The following is a 26,024-nucleotide window of genomic DNA, read 5'->3' on the forward strand; positions in this document are numbered from 1 at the left end:
CTAGATATGCTACCTATAAAAATTTCTAAATTTTTCTCAACATGATGGATGAAGAATTGGTACTTTATGATGATATGACATGAATTTTGAGTGAGAAGTTGCACCTTTTGATGAGGAGACATAACTTTTGAAGCATTATTACCCTATTTGGGAGGAGATGTCAACTTTATTTTCTCATTCAACTCACATGCGTGACCATTATGGAACATTTATTAAGGATGACTTATGTTTGAGCATTCATTCTTCATTGTAGAGGCATATTTCGAGGTGGACCTTAGGACATATTCACCTTGCAGAGGTAGAGCCCTTGGTTTCTTCATATAAATAAGAGGAGTGCTCCCTTTATTTGAATCGTTGCTACTTGTGGAGATACACTACTACTTGTCTACTCTTATATTCTTATCTTAGCTATGGATGAGTGACTTATGTGACCTCTTGGAGAGATGAATTGTGAATGGTTTGTCAAGCTTGATGGATAATTCATCGCTAGGGTTTATGGATGGGCAATTATTTACCTAGTAGGTGTTATTTTTAAGTCTTTGTTGATTTATTTTTAAATGTATTAGGTGAAAATGTGCTTACTGGTGAGGATGCATTCTCTCTGTATGATTCTTGGATACATCCTATCTTGTAAACCTTGGGAAGAGTTCTAGTGGAGATATTTCCCTTGATTTTGTCTTAAAAGATTGTAAAAGTCATATGAGGATCTTCTAGGGTTAGTAATGGACAACCCTAGTTATTACCCTATAGGAGGATCTTTTAAGGTTAGTAGTGGACAACCCTAGTTATCACCCTATAGGAGGATGATCTAAGTTAGTAGTGTACAACCTTAGTTATCACCATAAATCCATGCTTTACTTTCTTCAAGTGAGTCCTTGGTTTGACTCCATTAGCCCAAAAATAATAGTAGGCACTACTATATCTCAATAGTCAATCTTTAAAACCAAATTTGAACTTTTTCTATATGTTTTAGGTTTAGATCACTGTTTGTAACAACTATACCTTAATTTTAAAACATAGTTAGGTCAAAGTACTAGAGTTAGAAATAGATCTTATCATCATTTATTGCATTGTTGATTTATGCACTCTTTAAAATTTTAAAAATAGTTAGTTTCTAAAACCCTAGTTTTCTTTGATCAGGGTTTTCTTTGATCTTTTGCTTGTAAAAGGGATCATTTGTAGCTATTATAACTTGATATATTAATAAACTATACTATTTTGCACCATGTCTAGATTTTTCTATTGAATTTTCTAAGTCTATTCGTTAGAAAATTAATTTGTATTTTGTTGGTTTATTTCTTCTACTTGTTTAAATTCGAACAAGTTATTTAAAAAATACCGAAATAAACACAATACAGTCACAACATCTACAGATCAACAGCTAAAAGAAAACAAACACACTAGTGACACCATTATTTTTGGACAAATGTCCTCGGAAAAACCTAATGCGGGAAAACCAGTGCAGTTATTCTGAGGGTATATAATTATGTAGTGTTTCCTTGAGTACAACTAGGTGCTTAACTGGCTCACCCGACAGAGAAAAATACACAGCAGCAATACCTCTATATTCGGAAACAGGTATTCAGAAAACCTGTCCCACGAAACCCTCTCTGGTGACTCTGAAGCTCAGCGCTGGCCCTTCTAGCCTCTGCATCAGCCCCAGGACCCTCTGCATCAGCCCTCTGAGGCACTATGCAGCCTCTAGGACCCTTTGCGTCACTCCAGCAGCCTCTGCGTGGATGACGCAGTCCCTCTGGCCTTTGCATTGTCTCTGTTGGGCTCTGCATGGCCTGAACTGGTTGTTGCTCTCGCTCTCTCTGCTTCTGCGCTGGTCTCTCAGTACTGTCTTTGCCTCTCTGTCTAGTACTCACTGCCCCTCACTGCTAATCACTGATTCACTTTTGCTTAGCAACCCCGCTCTAGCAAAATGAATGACTGATCACTCTGGTGTATCTTCCAACTGACCCTCAAGCCTCTTATACTTTTCCCGTTGGTCCTTCAACGACCAAGATTAAATCTCTAATTAACGGCTAAGATTAGATTTGGCTTGATCCATGACTTTTGGAACCTTCTAACCCAGTTTTATATTAATACCCATTAATATTTTATTTTTCCTAATTTTAAACTTAGAAACTCCATTAAAAATATTAATTATTTTAATATCTCCCAAACTGAGTACAATCTGTCCAAACCATTTCTTGGTCTTGGATATCTCATGTGCTTTAGCCTCTCCACCAATTTTCATGGCTAGAGCACATCCGATGCTACCCCAAATCAACACTCCCTCTTAGCGAGGACTGTGCTCTAGTAATACTCCTCACTGAGCATCACACTGGTCCGGCACCGGTACCTGTGCTGATGTTAGGCCTCCCCGCCCAACATCCTCTGCACTGCTGCATCCTATACTGCTACCCATGGCCCTGCCACTGCCACTGCTGCATCCGTACGACAGCTCCCTCTGCATCCGTGTTGTCGCTAATCCATCCTCCCAGCACTGCATCCACCTCTCATCATGCTACATCGTGCTACTGCATACTGCTACTGCACTGCAACTCAATTACTGAAGTAAGTAATTGATCCACCCAACATCTGACATCCCTGTCAGGCTAGAAACACTCTCAATGCTGAAGCTCCCTCTACCACTAACAAGTGCTCCCACTACTGACTTCTACGTTGTTGCACTCCCTTCATCTCGCACCATTGCAACCCTCTCTGTGTTATCTTGCACCATTGCAACACTCCCGTGCCTCTCGCACTGTTGCAGCCTGCTAGCCTTGCGCTGCGCGGGGACTCCTGCACTGTAGCACTCTCTGTCGCTTCATCTGCATCTGTCTTTGCTGACATTCGCCAATTCTGCTACTCCTCTTCGGGGCTCTCGTAGCAAGGTATAATCCAAGAGGTTGGGTACCTCAAGGATCCTGTCCCTCATCGCCTGTAGTCCTCCTAACTACATCTCGATGTCTCCCCACTTCTTATCAAGTGGCACATGAGCACTCATGGCACAATTGTCATCCTCCTCGACCTCCTTCTCTACCTTTGCTAGCGCTACCTTAGAGTCTGAAGCATCTCCCTTACTCTTCTTCCTCGGACACTAGTTCGCATAGTGACCCAGTTCCCACAATGGAAGCACTTGACCTTGGAGAGGTCCTTCTTCTTCCTCTTCTCCTACTTTCCCGCAAATGCTAGAGTTGCATCCTCTTCCTCTTTCTTCTTGATCTAGACTCCTTTCCCACTACTCCCCGTCTTGCTCAACCGCCCACAATTCTTCCAATCTGGAAGATCCGCCTTGCCCAGTATACTCTGGACAAATGTCTCCCACTCCTCAGAGACTGCATTAAGTGCGGTCCTCACCAACATCTCCTCATCAGGCGTGGCTCTGCTATGGAAGTTAGCTGGTCCCACCGAGGAAGTGATCTATCTGCTCCCCCTTCTGCATTTGGTATGACCTTAGTTGATTCTCAAGTAACATCATCCTTTGCACGGAAGTATGTTGGTACAATTTCTTTAGGGTGTCCCACATCTCATTTGTCGTTTCCTTCTCGGCAATATGTGGGACCACATGATCCTTGACCCCATCAAGGATGATGCACTTCGCCCTGGCCATTGCCTCCTCATACTTGTCATTTTCAGTCGGGTTAACTGGGATCGCCACTACTTTCAAGGTGAAGGCCTTAATGCGATATCTGTCTAGAATGGACAGGATCCTGGCCTTCCAGACCACAAAGTTGGACGCTCTGTCCAGCCTATCCTGAACCCTCATCCCATTCACGACCATCTCCATTTCCCACCTGGAAGTTCTTGGTTCGACTCCTTCTGAGTCTCTCTACTTCCTGTCTGGAAGTTCTCGGTTTGACTCTTGTCGAGTCTCTCTACTTCCCATCTGGAAGTTCTCAGTTCGACTCCTCAGAGTCTCTCTTCTGGACTCCCTCTGAATCCTAATTTTCCTCCTATAAATCCTTCTGCCAATTGTCAAGTTTCCCCTCTCCGATTGTCTGTGCAAATGCAACACTGATCCAGATTCCTTGGCTAGAAATCTGCCTCGGCAGCAACTCCCTCTACCTTGGTTTTTCCCTGTTAGGTATTGTTATGACCACAGTACCCCACTAGCTTCGCTCCTACAAACTGCCCACAGCTTCCTTTGCCCCAACAACTGAAGGATTGAGCCTCTTGGCTCTGCCCAATCCCGACACCGGCAAAACAGCACCCTCAGCCAACTACGCTAGCCCTCGTAGCCTCTATGTGAGCCTGTTTCTGCCCTCCTTAGCCTCTGCGCTGGCTTTTCTCAGGCCTAGACTGATGACGCAGTCCCTCTGTGTCAACCCTTCCTCTGTCACTTCTGCAAGGATCAGCTACTATCACTCAGGGACTGCGTCAACCCTTCCTCTGTCGCTTCTGCAAGGATCAGCCACTGTCACTCAGGACAGCGGATTCTACTGCAAATGTTCTGCTCAGTTGATGCCTTCAGCGTTCTTATGATCTGCAACCACGCTCTGATACCATGTTGAATTTTCCAAGTCTATCCGTTAGAAACTTAATCTGTATTCTAGGGGTTTATTTCTTCTACTTGTTTAAATTCAAACAAGTTATTTAAAACATTTAGATACCGAAATAAACATAATACAGTCACAACATCTACAGATCAACAGCTGAAAGAAAACAAACACACGAGTGACACCTTTATTTTTGGACAAATGTCCTTGGAAAAACCTAATGCGGGAAAACCAATGCAGCTATTCTGAAGGTATATTATTATGTAGTATTTCCTTGAGTACAACTAGGTGCCTAACCGGCTCACTAAACAGAGAAAAATACGCGGCAACAATACCTCTATATTTGGAAACAGATATTCAGAAAACCTGTCCCACGAAACCCTCTCCAGTGGCTCTGAAGCTCAGCGCTGGCCCTTATGGCCTCCGCGTCAGCCTCCTACTGACCTGCGTCAACCCTAGGTCCCTCTGCATTAGCCCTCTAAGGCACTGCGCAGCCTCTGGGACCCTCTGCGTCACTCCAGCAGCCTCTGCGTGGTTGACACAGTCCATCTGGCCTCTGCGTTGTCTCTGTTGGGCTCTGCATGGCCTGAACTGGCTGTTGCTCTCGCTTTCTCTACTTCTGCGCGGGTCTCTCAATACTGTCTCTGCTTCTCTATCCAGTATTCACTGCCCCTCACTGTTGATCACTAATTCACTTTTGCTTAGCAACCCCACTCGAGCAAAATGAATGACTGATCACTCTAGTGTATCTTCCAACTAACCCTCAAGCCTCCTCTTATACTTTTCTCATTGGTCCTTCAACGACCAAGATTAAATCTCTAATCAATGGCTAAGATTAGATTTGGCTTGATCCATGACTTTTGAAACCTTCTAACCCAGTTTTATATTAATACCCATTAATATTTTATTTTTCCTAAGTTTAGACTTAGGAACTCCATTTAAAATATTAATTATTTTAATATCTCCCAAACCAGGTACAATCTATCCAAACCATTTTTGGTCTTGGAGATCTCATGTGCTTTAGCCTCTCCACCAATTTGCATGGCTAGAGCACATCCGATGATATCCCAAATCAATATTTTCTTCTTTTGATAGTGTGTGGGGTACCCACTTGACCTATTTTAACTTGTTAATTATCATAATGTGACTTAGAAACTCCTCCCAATCAAATCTGGAAATTTTCTATATGTTTTAGGTTTAGATTATTATTTGTGACAACTATACCTTAATTTTAAAACATAGTTAGGTTAGACATCTGGAGTTAGAAGTATATCTTATCATCATTTATTGCATTGTTGATTTATGTACTCTTTAAAATTATAGAAATACTTAGTTTCTAAAACCCTAGTTTTCTTTGATCTTTTGCTTGTAAAAGGGATCAGATTACTCCTATTATAACTTGATATATTCCTAAAGTATACTATTTTATACCATCCATAGCTTTTTCTTCTTATGATAGTGTTGCCACATAATCTAGCAAGTCCCAAGGAGGGGAACCTATGGAACAACAACTAGACCAAATGACAACAATGGGACAAAGACCCACTGTCACCTCAGTGAATGTCCCCTGCTCTTTACGGACTTTCATCGATGGGAGGAGTCCAGATAGGAGGAAATCACTAGAAATGGATACATCAATGACCAAGCATGGAGTGATTTCACAAGGCCCATTCAAGGAGAGACTCAATTAGGGCTCAATGCTTCAAAGAAGCTAAAGGCTCTCCAAGAAAGACCTAGGAGGAAAATGCAGACTTGGGGATAAGGATAGTCAACGATGATGAGTATGTCTAAGGTCAAGACTTCCAAGATGAAATAGGACTTCTCAAGAAGCTTTGCAAGATGATTGGACACTTTAAATAGGCTTTCACTATCCTTGAGAGACCTAATTTAGGGCTTACGCTAGACCTAGGTCTTTAGGATATACGTGGGAAGAAATTCCTCCAAAGTATTCACTAGGTCAAGGTAAGACAAAGGAAAGGGTCTCTTAGGGTTTATTCCACTGAATACTAAGTTCATATGACCCTCAAGAAAGCCACCTATCCAAGAGATTCAAGCTAGGTTTCCCTTCTAGGGCACATCTAGGGCATCAAAGTTTATGGAGAATCCACCATGGGAACTCAACCGAATTTTGAGATCCTCTGAAGAAAACACTAGGGGAGAGTTCTATCCAAACGGATTTCCAAAATTCCTTCTCTAATGAAATTTGCAGGATGCCCTGGCTAGCTATCCAAAGGAGAGGGGCCAAAAATTTAGAGGAGAGAAACGAGAGAGAGAGGCAGTGGTCACCACTTCCCTTGGCTATGGAGTCTATGATGATTCAAAATTTTCCAAATTCGTCTTCAAGGAGGCTAAAGATGGATGCCCTAGCAACAAAGCTTCAACATTTACCCACCCACAACCTATGGAATTTCATGGAAGAAAAACAAATTTTAGTCCACTAGGAACATTCATCTAATTGTCATACAATGAGTAATGTGTGCAATTTACAACCAAACAATCTTTTACAATGATATTCAACAAATTAGGGTACAAAAGATTTAGCTAGTTGCAATAATTCCACACATTAGACATTATTCCAAGAAAAATATTAAATAAAATGGCACTTACAAGATGACAGGAGATATATCCAACCATAGATCAAAGAAGTAGCTCCAAGAAAGATTGAAAATCTAGCTTCGAAAGATATCGAAATGCATCAAAGAGTCTCCAATTTATCCAAGAAAACAAGTGCAAAATTATTTTTACAAGAGAAGTCCAAGTGATGATGATACTCTCTCACATGAGAGTTAGTTATATTTATATGAGACCTCTAAGAAGTCGAATTCCTATTCTAAGCCCCTAACATTATTTTAATGTGCAAAAGCAGGTCCTTGGTGACAAGCCCCACCAAGTAGCTCCAAAAATTATGAATAAACCATCCAATAGTAGGTTGAAATGATGACGTCATGATGAAATGAGGCTATTGGAAGGCCACGTTAAGTCCTTTGAGTGCCCAAATGAGAGAGAGGGCTCCATAAATGATGCACAAGGGGATGGCCCCTTGATGTCCATGTAAGTCATCATGTGGTGCTCCAAATGGGGCACAAACACTGGTCTCATGGGTCTCCTGGTGAAAGATAAGCCTATAGACTACTCCAAATGAGGGCTCTGAAGATGGTGCATTCCCTCCCATGTCTCAAGGGTGAGACAAACCTCCTTTGGGCCTTGGATCAGCTTCCAAACCATGTGTACACTGCTAAGCTGACTGGGGGAAAAATTGGTCCAAGTGCATCATCTCACGAATAATGTGGGGCAACGAACAAGTTTTTGAAGGTGCCCATGAGATGAGATAATGCTCTATCACATGACAGAGTCCCATGGCTCTCAACGCATCCCCTACAAGTGTCAATAGGATCCTCTGGCGGGCTTGAGCCCCAGTTAAGTTGCACATCCCATGATGAAATCACCTACCAATTACGCATAAGATCCAATGCGTCTCTTCAATATCAAGTACAATAATTCATTAATGCATCTAAGTGAACCAAGCTTGTTAATCAAAGGCACAAATGAGACTTCATAATGGGTTTCTCTTCCAAATTTGGGGCTTTGAGCATGTAATAGTGTTACCTCCCTAGGTAGAAATAGCTAATAAACAACCCTATTAGGCGTTCTCACCCCCTAAAGGGAAAGACATGTCCTAAGTACATCCTACAAGTGATAGGCATCATGTGGATAATGATGCGGCGGATTGGGACACAAGTCTCAAGGCCAAATGCCATGGATTCAAGGGTGGTAATGATGAGGGATGTCCACATATTTGGGTGTATATATTTTGTTACCCCAACCTTTGTTTTTCCACCCTTTTTCATTTTCCTTTTGCCATTTCTTGATTTTTTTTATTATACTGCTCAGGGCTCTAGGGGATGAGAGCATGTTGTGTATGATATAAACAATTATTACCCCCTTAAGGTGGGGTAGTTCATCACCCACCAGAGGTTGGGACATGCATGTTGGGTTGTGTTATATTATTTCCACGTAGTTAACAGGGGGTTTGAGGGGCACCCGTAACCCCACTTTATGGGGTCGGGGGCAGCGCCCCGGAAAATTTTGGTTTTGGACCCTATGTTAGGTTGGGCAGACCCACCTATGGTTTTGTGCATGATTTTCACACATGTATTTTGGACGCGATGGTTTTTCGGTCCATGGTATTGGATGCTTCGGCATGTATAAATATGTATTGTAACATTGAAAGGAACATAATGAAAATCAAGCTGGTAGTCCCGGTTTTGGGATCCAGGGGGGGAAATCTCTGTGTGATAGAGATCGAGAAATTTAATGGTCAGAGTTTTGAGTTGTGGAAACTCAAGATGGAGGATCTGTTGGTGGATAAAGACCAGTGGATTGCAGTAGATTCGGGTAATAAATCAACGGGAGTGTCCGATGAAGAATGGAAGAAGCTGGATCGGAAGGCAAAGAGCACAATACGATTGTGTGTCTCTGATTCAGTATTGTTGACTTTGTACCAATCTAAGTCTCTGGTGAATAAACTGTTCTTGCAGAAAAAGCGATATAACCTGAGGATGAAAGATGGAGACTCGGTGACAGAGCATTTGAATGCATTTAATATTGTGGTAAGTCAGTTAGCATCTATTGATATTAAAATTTCAGATGAAGATAAGTGCATCAGTTTGTTGTGTTCTCTACCAGATTCGTGGGATAGTCTAGTTATTGCAATAGGTAGCAATGCAACTGCCTTGCATTTTGATGAAATAGTCTCATCCTTGTTGATGGAGGAGATGAGACGGAAAAATATGGAGAGCCAGAATGGTGATGCCTTGTCTGTACGAGGACGGTCCCAGAACAAAAAAAAAATAAGTCATCGAGTGGGAGATCTAAATCTAGAGGCAAATCTAAATCTCCAGGAAAACTTGTAAAGGTGGTGTGCTGAAAATGCGGAAAGGAAGGGCACTACAAAAGGGACTGTAAATCTAAAGCTCCTGATAAGGGAAAGGGATCTGATGATGCTCCTTCTGCAGAGGCGAAAACCACCTCAAATGAAGGTGAGGATGTGTACTTGGCTTCTTCAAGTACACATGTAGATCATGAGGCATGGTTGATTGACTCAAGGGCATCATTTCACTTCACTTCCCATAGAGAGTGGTTCTATGAGTATGAGAAATATGATGGTGGTGATGTCTTCTTGGGGGATGACAGGAAGGCTAGAATCATTGGTCGCGGAAAAGTAAAGTTGAAGTTGCAAGGTGGAAGGGTTAAAACACTTCCGGGTGTTCTACATGTTCCTGCATTGGCTAGAAATCTAATTTCTGTAAGCAAGCTGGATGACGCAGGTGTAAAGACAGTGTTCAAGAAAGATACCTGCAAGATGGTTCGGGGAACACTGATATTGATGCAAGGAGTTCAGATTGGAACTTTGTACAAGCTGCAAGGTAGCATTGTTTTTGATGGGTGCAACAGTTCTGTGGTTCCTGAAAGTGGCGCTGAAAATTTAGTGGTCTCCGGAGAGAAGACCATGTTGTGGAATCAAAGGTTTGGACACATTGGAGAGAAGGGCCTTTGAATACTTCATGGTAAAGGTATGGTAGAAGGTACGAATAATAGCTCTCTGGATTTTGATTTCTGAGAAAATTGTGTATATGGGAAGCAAAATCGGGTGAATTTCCCCTCTGATAGTAAGAGGGAAAAACAGATATTAGAGCTTGTGCACAGTGATGTGTTTGGACCTGTGAAGGTTCCATCACTGGGCAAGTCTGTGTACTATGTATCATTTATAGATGACTTCTCAAGGAATACATGGATATATTTCCTTAAGAAGAAATCTGAAGTCTTTGACAAGTTTAAATAATTTAAGGCTCTTGTGGAAAATTAGACAGAGAAGAAGATAAAGGTGCTGAGGACAGATAATGGTGGAGAGTTTTGCAGCAAGGAATTGGAAGAATTCTGTAAGAAGTGTGGTATAGCACGGCAGAAAACTACTCCATATACACCTCAACAAAATGGAGTTGTAGAAAGAATGCACAAGACGTTGATGGAATGGGCAAGAAGCATGCTCAGTGGTGCCGGGTTAGGACAGGAATTATGGGCAGAGGCGGTGGATACTGCATGTTACCTGGTCAACAGGTCACCTTCATCAGCGTTGGAGGATAAGACTCCACAAGAGGTATGGACTAGTAAGAAACCCTCTCTTTCACATCTAAGGGTATTTGGATGTGATGCATATGTACATGTTCCAAAGGAGAAAAGAACAAAGTTGGATAGTAAATATGAAAAGTGCATCTTTATTGGGTATAAGGATGGTTTAAACTTTAAAGGGCTATAAGCTTTGGAACCCAGTAATAAGGAAGGTTATGTACAACCGAGATGTGGTGTTCAAAGAGGTGAAAAATGTTATTAAACATGAAATCCGACCAAAGGAACATAAGAAGATAGAGTTTGAGCTAAAGGAGGAAGAATCAGACTCTGCAACAGAGGAGGAATCTGAAGATGAAGAGCCACAAACTCTGGCTGTGAGAAGATCAGTTCGAGAAAGAAGGCAGCCAGAAAGGTATAGTCCATCTGCTTTCTGTTCAAATTTTGCTTTGTCTGTTACTGATGATGATCCCAGAACTGTAAAGGAAGCAGTGGATTCAGAGGATGGAAAACTCTGGAAAGAGGCCATGGTTGATGAAATGGCATCTTTGCACAAAAATGAGGCTTGGGATCTGGTGGAGTTGCCGGCTGGAAGGAAACCTATTGGTAGCAAATGGGTGTTCAAAAAGAAGACAAATGCAGAAGGAAAAGTGAAGAAATACAAAGCTCGGTTGGTAGCAAAAGGTTATTCCCAGGTGTTGGGAATTGATTTTGGTGATATTTTTTCTCCTGTTGCCTTAGTAACTTCTATTATATTACTTTTATCTGTTGCTGCTTCTTTTGATTTTGAGGTAGAACAGATGGATGTGAAGACAGCATTTCTTCACGGGGATCTAGAAGAGGAGATCTACATGAAGCAACCTGAAGGCTTTGCGGTAAAGGGTAAGAAAGAACTGGTAAGTTAAAAAAGTCTCTATATGGGTTAAAACAGTCACCAAGGATGTGGTATCAGAAATTTGATACATTTATACGAGGACTTGGCTTCACCAGAAGCAAAGAAGATCACTGTGTGTATTTTAAATTAATTGGTGATCGTGTTATTTATCTGGTCTTGTATGTGGATGATATGTTGTTGGTTGGAAATAACAAAGAAGTTATCCAGGATTTGAAGACCAAATTGTCTTCCAAATTCGACATGAAAGATCTTGGTGCTACAAACTATATTTTGGGCATGTAAATTAAAAGAGATCAGGCAAAGAGGAAGCTCTGGTTAAACCAGAGGAAGTATGTCGATACAATATTGCAGAGGTTTAATATGCAGAATAGTAAACCGGTGAAGGTTCCTATTCCTGTAGGTGTGAGATTATCTGCTGAACAGTGTCCCAAGACACAAGAAGAGGAAGAGGACATGTCCCGCGTTCCATATGCAAGTGTAATCGGTAGCCTGATGTATGCAATGGTATGTACTAAAATAGACATTGCACATGCAGTGGGAGTATTGAGCAGGTTTATGTCAAAACCAGGGAAGGAGCATTGGACAGCAGAGAAGCGGGTTTTCAGGTATTTGCGTGGCACTAATGATTATGGTTTGTGCTACCCAGGAAGACCAGAATTGGACAGAGTGTTAGATATTCATGGCTTTGTTGATGCAGACTGGGCTGGAGATCTGGATCAGAGAAGATCTACAAGTGGGTATGTGTTTAGCCTATTTGGAGGTGCAATCAATTGGATGAGTAAGAAACAATCTGTAGTGGCACTGTCAACTACAGAGGTAGAATACATGGCAGCCACTCATGCAAGCAAGGAAGCAATTTGGTTGCAGAGATTGTGTTCAAGTATGGGGTTAATACAGGAAGCTATAAGGATAGACAGTGACAGCCAAAGTGCAATTTTCTTGGCAAAGAACCCCGCATATCATTCAAAGACAAAGAACATTAATGTTCAGTATCACTTTGTGAGGGATATGATAGAAGACAAAAAGGTGTTGCTGGTAAAGGTGGACACTTTGAAGAATACTGCAGAGGCATTGACAAAATCTGTGAGCTTTGAGAAGTGCTCTTGGTGTAGAGAGACAATGGGCATTTCAGGGCTGGAAAAATGACTAAGCTCTCTTGTGGCCCCCTGTGGAAAAAAAACAACAAGTGGGAGAATGTTGGGTTGTATTATATTCTTTCCACGTAGTTAACAGGGGGTTTGAGGGGCACCCGCAACCCCACTTTATGGGGTCCGGGGCAGCACCCCAGAAAATTTTGGTTTTGGACCCTATGTTAGGTTGGGCGGACCCATCAATGGTTTTGTGCATGATTTTCGCACATGTATTTTGGACGCGATGGTTTTCGGTCCATGGTATTGGACGCGATGGTTTTTTAGTCCATGGTATTGGATGCTTCGGCATGTATAAATATGTATTTTAGACGCGATGGTTTTCGGTCCATGGTATTGGACGCGATGGTTTTTCGGACCACGGTATTGGATGCTTCGGCATGTATAAATATGTATTGTAACATTGAAAGGAACATAATGAAAAATCAAGCTGGTAGTCCCGGTTTTGGGATCCAGGGGAAATCTCTGTGTATATGTGTTTTATGTGTTATGCTCTCGCATTGTTTATTTTCTGTGTTCTAGAATTCGTATGCAGGTAATTTCTGTACGGGGTTAAAACCTACAATGCATTGGTTCCTTAATGATGCAGGGGCACTCATCGAGCCCTAGGAACCAAGGTGTGGCCATAATGAAGGAGTAGAGATCATGTTTGGATTTTTCCCACGCGCTAATATAATATCCCGACTTTACATTTTGTGGTATTATTTCCTTTTGTATGTGACCATGATATGATTTTAATCCTTTTTTTTTAGTTGCATCAACATTCAGGGCAACGCTCCAAGCATGACCCAGACATGTGGACAAGGGGAGCGGAAGTACTAGAGCCTTGTGGACGCAATGGTCATGTGGACCTAGAGAGAGAAGATGATGAAATAGGGCATGTAATCGACGGAGGGGAGTGAAAAATATGATGTGGGAAAATGGGACCGTGCTACCAAAATTGGGGTTTCCCAAGTAGTGCCCATCCTGAAGCTATAAGCCAATAGGGGAGATCCCATGGGACTAAGGTTGAGGATTAACCCCCCATTTAAGGTGAGGGAACAAGACTACAGTGAAAACCCTTCCTCCTTCCAAGTCACCCAATAATCCATATAAATGTGCCAAAACAACCATAAGCACCTAATCGCACAATGAAAGACAGGATTCGATGGCCCACCTTCAAAGATATCCTCTCAACAAATGGGTGAGGGAACATATAACTAGCTTAAGGAGCGAAGATCAACTAGCATAATTGGCAGCTGTCAAGAGCTGCTAACTACCAATTGAAAACAAGTATGGGACAAAATTTCTCCTATTGGGTCCTTTGGTGGGTAACAGATAGTGTGTGGGATACCCACTTGATCGATTTTAACTTGTTAAATATCATAAATTGACTTAAAAACTCCTCACAATCAAATATGGAAATATGTTGCTTTGAATAAACCACCTTGTTCTCACCTTGAACATCTTGACCTAGTGGTGGTGGTGTGAGCCATTAATATAGAAGGCATTATACTTGATTTATCTCTTGCCTAAGGATTCCTTGAAGTCACTAGGGAATCCAACCTTGTGTTGGATCCATCCTTCACTAATACGAGGGAAGTGATTACCTAGGTGACAATGGTAACATTTCCATGTTACATTTGTCTTAACTTAAAGTACTAGTTTTGTGATAACATGCACCATACAAAATATTTGGAAGAGATCTAGCACATAATATGTTGAAGAAAACATGACTCTCGCTGCTTGGGATTTAGTCTCACCACTATGCATTTATTTCAATTTATAATAGGATATTGGTGCGGATATCTATTACAATGACAATGGTTTAGATATTTATAGACATTAACACATAGAAACCTACAACCCCCAATTTATGCTAACTAGAAACCTTAGAAATATTTTTGGAGCATTTTAAATGCTTGCCAAAACAAGGTCTAAATGCCCTCAAGAATAGTTAAAAGTACCAACATGAAAATAACCTCAAATTAGAATCATCTAGAATTTGTCAAAACCCCAAAGCCTATACACTCAATAGAAGCACAAAGTAAGAAAACATCCACCCTAAACACTAGGAAATCTAAACAAAATATGCTACCTCGTGCGCAGTGTCATTATATACATTACCCACATACAAATATTTCAAATAGACCAACCATATAACATGTTGAAGCACATATCAGTGATGCCCAATGCTTGGGCTTTAGTATCACTACTATGCATTTGTTTCAATCTATACCAACAATATTGTTGTGGATATCTATTACTACTGAAACAATTTAGAGATTCATAGACAACATGTAGAAACTTGCAACCTCATGTATATCATGTATAGCATGTATAGAAACCTTAAGGTTATATCATGTATAGAAATCTTAGGTACATTTTGGAAATGCTAACTAAATGCTTAAACAAGAATTAAATTCTCTCAAAAAGAGTTAAAACAATATTTGAAGTATATGTCCATGAAAATCCCCTCAATTTAGAATTGTGTTGAAACCCTAGGTTATATCATGTATATAAACCTTAGGTTATATCATGTATAGAAATCTTAGGTACATTTTGGAGAATGCTAACTAAATGTTTAATCAAGAATTAAATGCTCTCAAAAAAAGTTAAAACAAGATTTGAAGTATGTCCATGAAAATCCCCTCAATTTAGAATTGTGTTGAATATGTCAAAACTCTAAAGTTTATATACTCAATGGCAACAAAAAGCAAGGAAAACATATATCCTAAGCTCTATGCAACCTAAATAGAATATGCTACCTCATGTTCATTGTATATACATTCCCCCCCCCCACCATACAAAATATTTGGAAGAGATCAACCATATAAAATGTTGCAGCGTATATTTGTGACTCTCAACACTTGGTCTTTACTCTCGCACTTTACATTTGTTTCAATTTATACCAAAAATATTTGTGTGGTTATATATTACAACAATAACTATATAGATATTTTAGACAAATACATTAATTGTCATTACCTTAGACAAACCCTAGGCAAGAAAGACTCCAACAAACCATCTAGATATGCTACCTAGATTTTTTTGGGAGAGGTTCCATTCTAACTCACACATCATGGAAAACAGTGGTGTTAAGGTCGAGAAAAACTCCAGGCAACAAATTTTATGCTTTATTATTAAGAGAAGAAGAGAATCCATACAAATCTATACATTTCTTCTATAGCTGCAAACTACAAAACCACTATTCCTTGAACTACTCTAGGTTCTTCACCCTATTGTTTAAGAACTCCTCCTCTTCTAAACCCACTTCTCTTTATTGTCTTCCCTTTTTAGTCACTATGAGTTCCCTTCCAATAATTTTTGTCTATTTAACTTCCTCATATCAACTATTCTTGGCCAAGGGTGTTACAAACCATCTAGAACCATTTCTAGATTTTCTTGGGAGAGGTTTCATTCTAACTTGCACATAGAACTAACATGGAAAGAAATGGTGTTGATGCAGAGATAATTGTAGGCTTACGAAAGGTAACCTTCCTCAGATCCAAATTACAAATAACCCATCTCACTAGAGAATATTACTCGAGGAAAGAAATAGATCTAGTATGATCCCTTCTAAAAACTAGTGTTAGAAAATTTTCATTGTATTCTTGCTCTTAGATTTCCATTTTGGTACTATAGTTTTGAAATAGGGTTTTGCACCGTTTAAAGGCATTACTTCAAATTAGTACATTTATAGCATTTGATGTTTCAATGAAAATTAAATCAATCTACAATAATAGTGTGTCCACCCAGTGTGTGCTTTTTATCTCTCACATCATAAAAGTTTGAATCTAGAGCTAGAGTGAAAGAAAGACAACTAAGATTCATGGTTTATGAGTGTTCTTGACTAATCTCTTGGTAGATACATGCATAGTAAAATAAAAGTCATCATGACGATATTAATATCACAATCAAATGAATGATGCCTACTAATAAAATTTTCATGTTTGGAACATATTCAATTCAAATATTGCTCAGAGATCAGTTCTTAGAAATAATCTTATAATTAAATTGACATTATTTGTTTGAAATTCACCATTTTAATTAAATTGATATTGTTAAGGATGTATGGTCCAATCAATAACACATCTTAACTCCATATTGAAAAGAAACAATTATAAAATAGAACTTACACCTACTAGCATTTATGCACCAACTCCTTATTCTAAACTCGACACATTGAAGATAACTCAATGATGATCACATAGATATACCATAGTGACACAATACTCCATGGAATTGTGGATACTCAAATTCATTATCACATTAGAAAAAATCAAGGAGTATAAGTGAAGAGGCAATGCCCATCACTATAGAAAAGAGAATGGTGGTTTCAAGGTGAATTTATGAGTCCTATTCTCTCTACCTTCCCACCTTGACTCATTAGGAATCCAATGGGCACACCACCTCAAAATTTGTAAAAAAAAAGGACTAATTAGAACATTGAGTCCCCACATTATGTTTATCATGATCCAATAAAGTTTGAACCAAAATATAAATTCCTAAACCCCTGCTATTTGTATGGTTTTGATTTTAAGTCCTTTCTTCTTGAAACGGGTTGGTGTTCCCCTATCTCCCACAATCAATAGTGAGCATAGAAAGGAGAACAAATAACCACATAAATTCTACACAAAAAAGTTTTTTCGTTCTACAACAATATTATTCTAATCTGTGTTTAGTTCATCTCTAGTGGAAAGTACGATGACTAACTTCACAGCTTTCATGTTGTGAATTCATAAAAGAGAAGTTGCCAAAAAAATTAAATTTCACCTCCTTAAATTTATAGGACCTAGGCCCTCTGTATTTATTTATAGACTAAAATGGTTGGACAAGGATTGCACCCCACAATCAATAGTGGGCATAGAAAGGAGAACGGATAATCACATAAATTCTACACAAAAAAGTTTGTTCATTCTACAACAATATTATTCGAATCTATGTGTTTAGTTCATCTCTAGTGGAAAGTACGATGATTAACTTCACAACCTTCAGGTTGTGAATGCATAAGAGAGAAGTTGCCAAAAAATTAAATTTCACCTCTTTAAATTTATAGGACCTAGGCCCTCTGTATTTATTTATAGACTAAAATGGTTGGACAAGGATTGCACCTAGAGGCATCTTCTTCTACAGCACAAGTAGATGAGTCAAGCTGCACATGGCACTTATAAAAATTAATTGAGAATTTTATAATTAAAAACTTACTCCAGATCTAATTCCTCTTAATACTTGATAGATCCAGGATTAAAATGGACCAAGTTCTGATGTGTTTTAACACCAACATGTCGTACTATTTTTTATATTGTTTTTTCTAGATAAAATTTTGAAACCCCACATCTGATGCCATAAAAAGTTAAATAAACTAGTATTGATCCATTTTAAGTGGTGGTGTTTTAAACACCTTAATTATAATTCAGTTAGTTTAAAAAAATTCATCCTAACATTTAATGTCAAACAGAAACAGATTAGCATACATTAATTTTAACTGAAAGACTTTTAAGCACTAGAAGATTTTAATGATTAAAAGACCAAAGTCTATGCTAATTAAATTTCAGTCTTAACCGAAAGACAACTAGAAACAAACTTTAAAGAAAAGAAAAAAATATTGACTTAATTTTAGTTCTCGAGATTCAAAACAAATCTTAAACCCTAATTTGAGTCCTCCAAATCTTAAACCCTAATTTTGAGTTCGGTATTCATTTTCTCTTCGGACATTCCCGCTGGAACAGGTTGCCACACGCACAAATACCGATAATCATCTTAAACCCTAATTTGAGTTCTCGTGTTCATTTTCTCTACAAACTTTCCCGTTGTAACAGGTTGTCACACGCACAAATACCAATAATCTGGTTTGTAACAGGTTCCCACACGCACAAATACCAAAAATCATCTTAAACCCTAATTTGAGTTCTACAAATCTTAAACCCTAATTTGAGTTCTCGTCTTAATTTTCTCTACGGACATTCCCGTTGTAACAGGTTGTCACACGCACAAATACCAATAATCTGGTTTGGTTTTGTGGTGAAAGAACTATCTCCACGGGAAAAGGTTAAAAGTCCTCGAGTTTGATCGGTTTTCTTGGAAAAGAGAGAAGCTCCATCCATTCCACTGATTTCCACACGACATTTACAGCCACATTGGAAAGCTCCCCATACGTACAGGTTGTGCTTTTTCTAATTACAGTGAGATTGGAAACTCACAACACGACAGAAACGCCATAAATAGTACGGGCGCAGACTCATTTCATAATTAACTGGAAAGCTCCCCATATGCTCAGGTTCTCTAATTATAATAAGATTGGAAATTAACCACAACACGACAGAAACGCCATAAATAGTACGGTCACAGGCTCATTTCATAATTACAGCAAGACTGTAAAGCTCCCCATACGCACCGGCACAGGTTGTGCTCTCTCTAATTACAGTAACCTTGGAAACTCACAACACGACAAAAACGCCATAAATAGTACGGGCACAGACCCATTTCATAATTACAGCAAGACTGTAAAGCTTACGGCTCCCCCATAGTTGTGCTCTCTCTAATTACAGTAATTAGAGTGTTAAAATTGGAAATCACAACAGACAGAAATGCCATAAATACGAGCACACACTCACTTCATAATTAAAGAAGCAAACACCGCACAAGCCAAAAACACAATCTCACGAGGTTACTGTTCAAAGAAGAATACTGTACAACCCTGTTCAAAGAAGAAGAGTGTACAGCCCTGTGTTTTGCATAATTAAAAAGAAACCTAGAACTACATATACATGTCATTGTTGTTACTAATTTAATCCATATTCTAGAAGTCATAAATTCTCGACATATCTCTAAAACCACGCCTCGTCGCACTTGATATAAATAAAATAACAAATTAAATTTCCTCCTAACAAATACGAATTTATTTCTATAATTGAAATGATTTTAGAGTAATAACATCATCATTTATTTTATTATAGAAAAAATTAGGGTAATAAAATCATTTACAATTAGGGTCTTAAGAAATGTAAGATACACCATGTGCATATAAAACTGCGGAGCTAAAGCAAATGCAAAATCTAAAAAAGCTAAATAGCTATTTCTATGTTTTTGCTGCATTGAACATGTTCTATAACTGCATAGCATTTCTACGTGCAGAGTTGATGAAATGACTCACAGATTTGTAACTTCACAACTGTATTAAATTCCAATGCTCTGGAGCGGCACCAACATCCAAACTGAGCTTCTACCAAAACCAATCCTCTGCAGCTCCAAGCAACAACACATTTATATTTGATCAGATTATAGTCCTAGGGATATAGGAGTTGTGATTTCTATGTTTCTCAAAAAAAAAAGGGATTCCCTCGATTCCATAAAATTTTTTCTAAGAGGAATGTGATTTAGAACAGTTATTTTACCTGGTCACCTCAGGAATCACACAAACTCCATGCCGGATTCCGGATCTTCAATAAGCCTGAGCAAAATAGCGAATACTGAAGAAATTCATCCGTATACAAGTTCTCCTCTCTTGCATCATACAAAAGCAGACAAAAAAACACAGCAACAAGCAGAAAAACAACACACATAAACAGAAATCCCAAAGAAAAACAGCAATGCATCGTGAAAACACAAAAAGAGCCCAATGAAAAGGAAGAATACTAAAAGCAGATAACCAGTGAACATATACCAAAGCAAAAGAACACGCACAAAAGCAAATTGTTACGCCATTCCTCAAAATTATGCCCAGATTCGAATTGAAGTTGGGTTTAAATAGACAGCAAGCATCCAACGGCTAGAGACATCAAAAGCTTCAGAAAAGTTGAAAAGGTGCAGCATACAGACAAAAGTTCGAACCGTTGAAGATGCGTTGTCCAAGAAACCAAAAAGCCTTGTTGGAAAGACGGATCTGGACACACTGCTGTCTTGTTCCTCCATATTTGTCCAAATGCCAACTTAAACTGGCCATGAAATTTAATTTACCACCTTGTTATGTTCCCAGCTGACATGTGTCTATAATTTTATAAATTCTAGTGCTTTACGTTAGCGGGTTCTAATAAACTGAACCAACCGCGCCGCATTAAATTGCTGTCATTCCCTAATCCGCCTTCTATATATGGATCTTGAAACACATCTCCTAACCATCTAAATATGGTAATTATCTAACTGTAAACCGAATCAACCAACCACGCATTAAATTGCTGTCATTCCCTAATGCGCATTCTATATTTGGATCTTGAAACACATTTCCTAACCATCTAAATATGGCAATTAATTGCCGTCATTCCCTCATGGGCATTCTATATTTGAATCTTGAAACACATTTCCTAACCATTTAAATATGGCAATTATACAATAGCTGCTTTTTAAAACTTTGCTTGAGTGTAATCTAAACGATGTTGAATTAATTTTGTCACTTGAATTTATTTATGCATTTAAAAATGTATTTTAAATAATAAAAAATTTGAATATTATATTGCTTAATTTTAATAAGTAAAAAATGTTTTTTCATGTATAAATTAGAGTACTCTGATACATTTTCTACCATTTGTTCTTAAAAGTGCAGTGGCATAATAAATGCTTAGATATTTTCTTTTTAAATTATATTGTTTGGGCGTTTTCCTAATATATATCTCAAGTTTTGATGAGCTTACTTATATTAATATTTTTAAGTAATAAATTTTTATGAAAGAAAATAAAGTTATTATTGTGTTTTTTATAAATTAATATTTGATAAATTAATTTTCGATAGAATATTAATAATGTAAAGAGATTTTATATAAATATTTTAGAATTTAGTTTTATTGTAAATTTAATTGGAATTATGGTATTGAAAAGGGATAGATAAATGGTAGAAAGTTTGTTATAGATTATAAAGCAACACATTTTTAGTTACTAGATAAGAAGAAGCTCCTATGTCAAGGTCTTTCACTCTCTTTCACTCGTGCTATCATATTTAGTTATGGCTGTGAAGTTTAGGGTTGTATTATTTAAAGAAAATCTTAAAGAAAAATAAAGAAAATTTAAGAACATTTTATAGGCCATAATTTAAAAGGCAACACATTTCATCTCATCCTCTTCATAAAATAGATTTTTAGAGGATAAAATAGCTTTTTTCCCATTAAAAATATGAAGAGTATAGTTATGATTAGATAATTAATATACAACAAAGAAATACACAACATAAATGAGAAAAAATTAAATTACTTCAAACTCCAGACAAAACTACTTACAACTTAAACCAAATTTTCACTAAATTATTAAACTACTAAGAAATACTAAATTTTCACTAAATTACTAAATTACTAAAAAGTACTACTTACAATTTAAACCAAATTTTCACTAAATTATTAAACTACTAAGAAATACTAAAAAAAATTTTTTTAACTGAAACGAGTATTTTATTTATTAAAGGCCAAAGCCAAGCAAGTATTACAAATCCCTTTCATTGCTTTTCTCTGTTTTTCTAGTGCTCCTAAGGAATGATTGCCATTTTCGGAGTCTCTGCATTTATGCTGATCATACTTTTTTCAAGATTGCATCCTACATTTGCTAACCTGTCTGCTTCAGTGTTTAAATCTCTGAGGATATGGAAGAGCTGTGCTGATGAGAATTCCTTCAATAATCTGTTTACTCTTGCTAGCTGCTTGTTTAGAACTGGATCTTTGAGACTTTTCTTGTGTATTAGAGACCTTATCAGCAGTTCTGAATCTCCCAAAACTATAATTTCATTTGCATTTCCTTTTCTGGTCAGTTGACAAGATTTTAATAGACTGAGTGCTTCCGCTTGATTGTTGGTTTTTATCCCAAGTCCCCAACTGAATTCCTCTTTTCTGCCATTCTGAAAGTAAATGACGCCTCCTGCTCCTGATCTGCCTGGGTTTCCTTTCGAAGCCCCATCAAAGAAGATTGTACATTTACCTTGTGACTTCCACCAATTTTGAAAATTGTCCGAGTTGTCTCTGTACTGCCAGTTTTCCTTGTGGTTTGGGCGGATGATGGCATGAGTAGTTGGCATGGGAGTATAACCTTCCAGCCACGCCTTTTCTTCATTTCTGAGGTTGCTGTCTTTGACGCTAGTTTGTCTCAGAGTTTCCAGGAGGAGATCCTTGGCCTGCCTTGCTACTGCTTCTGCATTTATGTCTTTGTGATTGAAGACAGCTTCATTCCTGGAGAGCCACAACTTCCAACAAACGTATTTCGGTGCAGCAATCCATAACTTGTACCAAAGAGATTTTTCGTTGATGCTGTGGGGGTACCGAGTTTTCCATGTCAAAAACAAATCTGTGATCTGACAGCGTGTTGGGGGACTCACATTCAGCCCTATTAAGAAGTTGTTCCACACTTTCTGTGCGTACTCACAGTCAATAAACAAATGGACTGCTGTTTCTGAAGCGTTCTTGCAGAGGACACAACGATGCGGGCCTGCAAAGTTCCTTTTGCACAAATTGTCTCCGGTCAAGATTTTGTTGTGGAATAAGGTCCAGCTGAAGAAGTTAATCTTGGGAATGCTGAAGCTTTCCCATATCTGTTTCCAAACTGAATCCGGATACTGTGACTCCTGTTTTCCTTGCATTTGGAAGTAGCCTTGTTTGACCGTATACTCTCTTGTTTTCCCCCATCCCCATTGATCTTCCTCTTCCTTATGCACAGGAGTAAAATCTGTTATTGCCTCTAACAGGATTTTTGACTGTTCTTTTAAGTGGATTGGGATGGTTGGCAACGTCCAGCGCTGCCAGTTGCCATTGAGGTCCCACTCTGCTATGTCCTCAATTTTCCTTACCCCTTTAGAGATTAACCAGGCTCTCAACTCTGCTATTTCGTTGATGGTGGATAGAGGGGAGTGATTCATGATTCGTTCTTTCCATAGCAGCGAGTTTTTGCCATTCCCAGGAATTTTGTATAAATGGTTTCGGAAAAATTCGATCCCTCTGCAACACAGCCTCCAGGCCTGCGTTCCTTTTGGAGATTGCGCTGGATTGAAAGATGATATTGGTTGCTTTTGTAAATATTTGAGGTTCAGCAGCTGACTGATTGGGTGCGAAGGTTCTGTAATTAATTGCCACAGGAGTTTGCCTCCCAATGCCAGATTTGCATGTTGGGGATCGCGGATCTGAAGTCCGCCTTCGGTTATTGGGCGTTTCACAGTCTCCCATTTGATGAGGTGGAAGCGTTCCTTGTTACCTTTCCCTCCGCTCCAGAGAAAATTTCGAATGATGCTGGAGATTTGATCAGTAATTTGTTTTGGAGCCAGCAGCAGCGAGGCTTGATATGTGGGCAGGGCAGAAAGCACGGATCGGATGAGGGTGAGTTTGCCTCCGGTGGTGAGCCAAACTCCGCCCCACGCTGTTATCTTATTTTTGAATTTAGATATCACTTCTTCCCACAGTTGGTTTCGATTGGAGCCCCTCGTCAATGGTAAGCCGAGGTATTTGATTTTTTCCCACAAAGCGTATCCTTTGAACCCCAGAACGTTGGAAATTCTGTCTGTGGCGTGCTGGTCGATATTCCAACTGTAAATTGCACTTTTCCTTTCACTGACTAATGCACCGGTGATGTTGCAGTACTGTTGAAGAATGGTTTTGAAAGCGCTTGCAATTCTAGTGGATGCGCCCCCAACAGAATTGAATCATCTGCGAATAGCGCATGATTCACCGGGGCTATGCCTTGAACTATCCTTATCCCTGGAATGGTACCGACTTGTTTCTCTTGGGTTAGCTTGCGACTTAGAACGTCTGCCATCAAGATGTATAGAAAGGGCGAAAGAGGGCAGCCCTGCCTCAATCCCCTGGTTGCTTGGAAAAAATCCGTTGGTCTGCCATTCACCATTGGGGCGATCCAAACGTTTTCTGTACAAGCCTTGATGAGGTTTATGAAGTCCTGTTTAAAGCCAAATGCTGCTAGAACCCTGTACAAAAAGGAACGATTAACACGATCAAAGGCATTGCACATATCCAATTTAATGATCATACCTTGTTCTTTCCGGGTTAGGCTGGAATGGAGAGCTTCTTGAATCTGGATGACATTATCCAGAATTTGTCTACCTTTTACGAATCCTCCTTGTGCCTGAGAGATGAGCTTTGGGAGTAGAGGCTTGATTCTGTTGGCCAGCAGCTTGGCCACAATCTTATAATATATGTTGCAGAGAGAAATCGGCCTATATCTTTCAAAGGTCCTTGGGTTTGTTTCCTTAGGAATTAAGGCTAGGAAGGTAGAGTTTATTCCTCCTCCTACTTTTGCCTTCCTCAGGATTCCTCTTACCATTCTGAATAGGTCGTTTTTGATGATTTCCCAACAGATTCTGTAGAAGTGAGCTGAGAACCCATCGGGTCCTGGAGCTTTATCCGGTTCCATGGACCAAACTACATCAGTTATCTCCTCATCCGTGACTGGGGTCAACAGAGAATCGTTGTCCTCCTCTTTGACTAGGTTTGGGATGGTTGAGAGGAACTCCTCTGCGTCCTCCTCATTTCCATTTCTTTCCGCACTTAAAAGATTCTGGAAATGAGTGACAGCTGCTTCTTTGATTTGTGAAAATCCATTGTACACCTGTCCGGTTGTGCTTGTTATCTCTGCTATGTGATTACGGGAAACTCGTGCCCTGCACTGTCTATGAAAGTATTTGGTGTTCCTGTCTCCAGATTTGAGCCACAAGCTTCTGGACTTTAAACGCCAGTATTCTTCTTCAGTTCTGAAACAACAATATGCTTTCCTTTGGGCAGTTTTTTCTATGTCTAAATCTGTGGGAGAGGGATCTTTCTCCTCCATTTCGAATTGGACTCTTTCCAGCTGAAGAACTGCTTCTTTCCTTTGGCTAGTTGGAGTTTGCAGAGATTTTTTAATCCAGTCCTTCAGAGCTTTTTTGGTGTTTTTTATTTTTTGTTCCCACACATAACTTGGGGATCCGTAAACAGCTATCCTCCAGGCCGTTTGAACAGTTTCATAGAATCCGTCTTTGCCTGCCCAGAGAGGGCTGAAGCGAAAAGGGAGAGGGCCGAGATCTTCTTCTTTTTTGATACAGAGTAGAACTGGCTTGTGATCCGATGTAAGCTTGGGGAGGATCTTGGAGAAAACCATTCTATTGTCCAGCATTAATGTGCTACTGATGAGAAACCTGTCCAGCCTAGCAGAGATTTGATTTTCTCCTGATCTGTTGTTGGACCAGGTATATTTACCTCTTATAGGTTTGAAGTCAACTAGATCCCACTGCGTAATCAGATTTCCCACAGTGTTGACGAAGGGGTCTCTAGAGTATGTTCCTCCTCTTTTTTCTTTGGGGTCTAGTATGATATTCAGATCTCCTCCAATGACTATGTTCGTAGGGTTAATCTGTTCTATATAGGCCATTAGTGTCCTCCAACACTCTCTCTTTTCTTCATAGTGGACAGGGACATACAAATTAAAAAGAGC

General features: G+C 39.3%; 1 protein-coding gene across 1 annotated transcript; it reads right to left on the reverse strand.

Annotated features, from left to right (window-relative positions):
• Positions 1-22,089: 22,089 nt before the first annotated feature.
• On the reverse strand, positions 22,090-23,466 carry LOC149259223 (uncharacterized). Its single transcript, XM_089453648.1, has one exon. It carries the CDS (start codon positions 23,464-23,466, stop codon positions 22,090-22,092), a length of 1,377 nt encoding a protein of 458 aa, XP_089309774.1.
• Positions 23,467-26,024: the final 2,558 nt, after the last annotated feature.

This window comes from Pinus tabuliformis, chromosome 6 (genome assembly GCF_031772625.1).
Source record: "Pinus tabuliformis cultivar Carrire ecotype Pingquan chromosome 6, CPIR1, whole genome shotgun sequence".
NCBI classification, from domain to species: Eukaryota; Viridiplantae; Streptophyta; class Pinopsida; order Pinales; family Pinaceae; genus Pinus; species Pinus tabuliformis.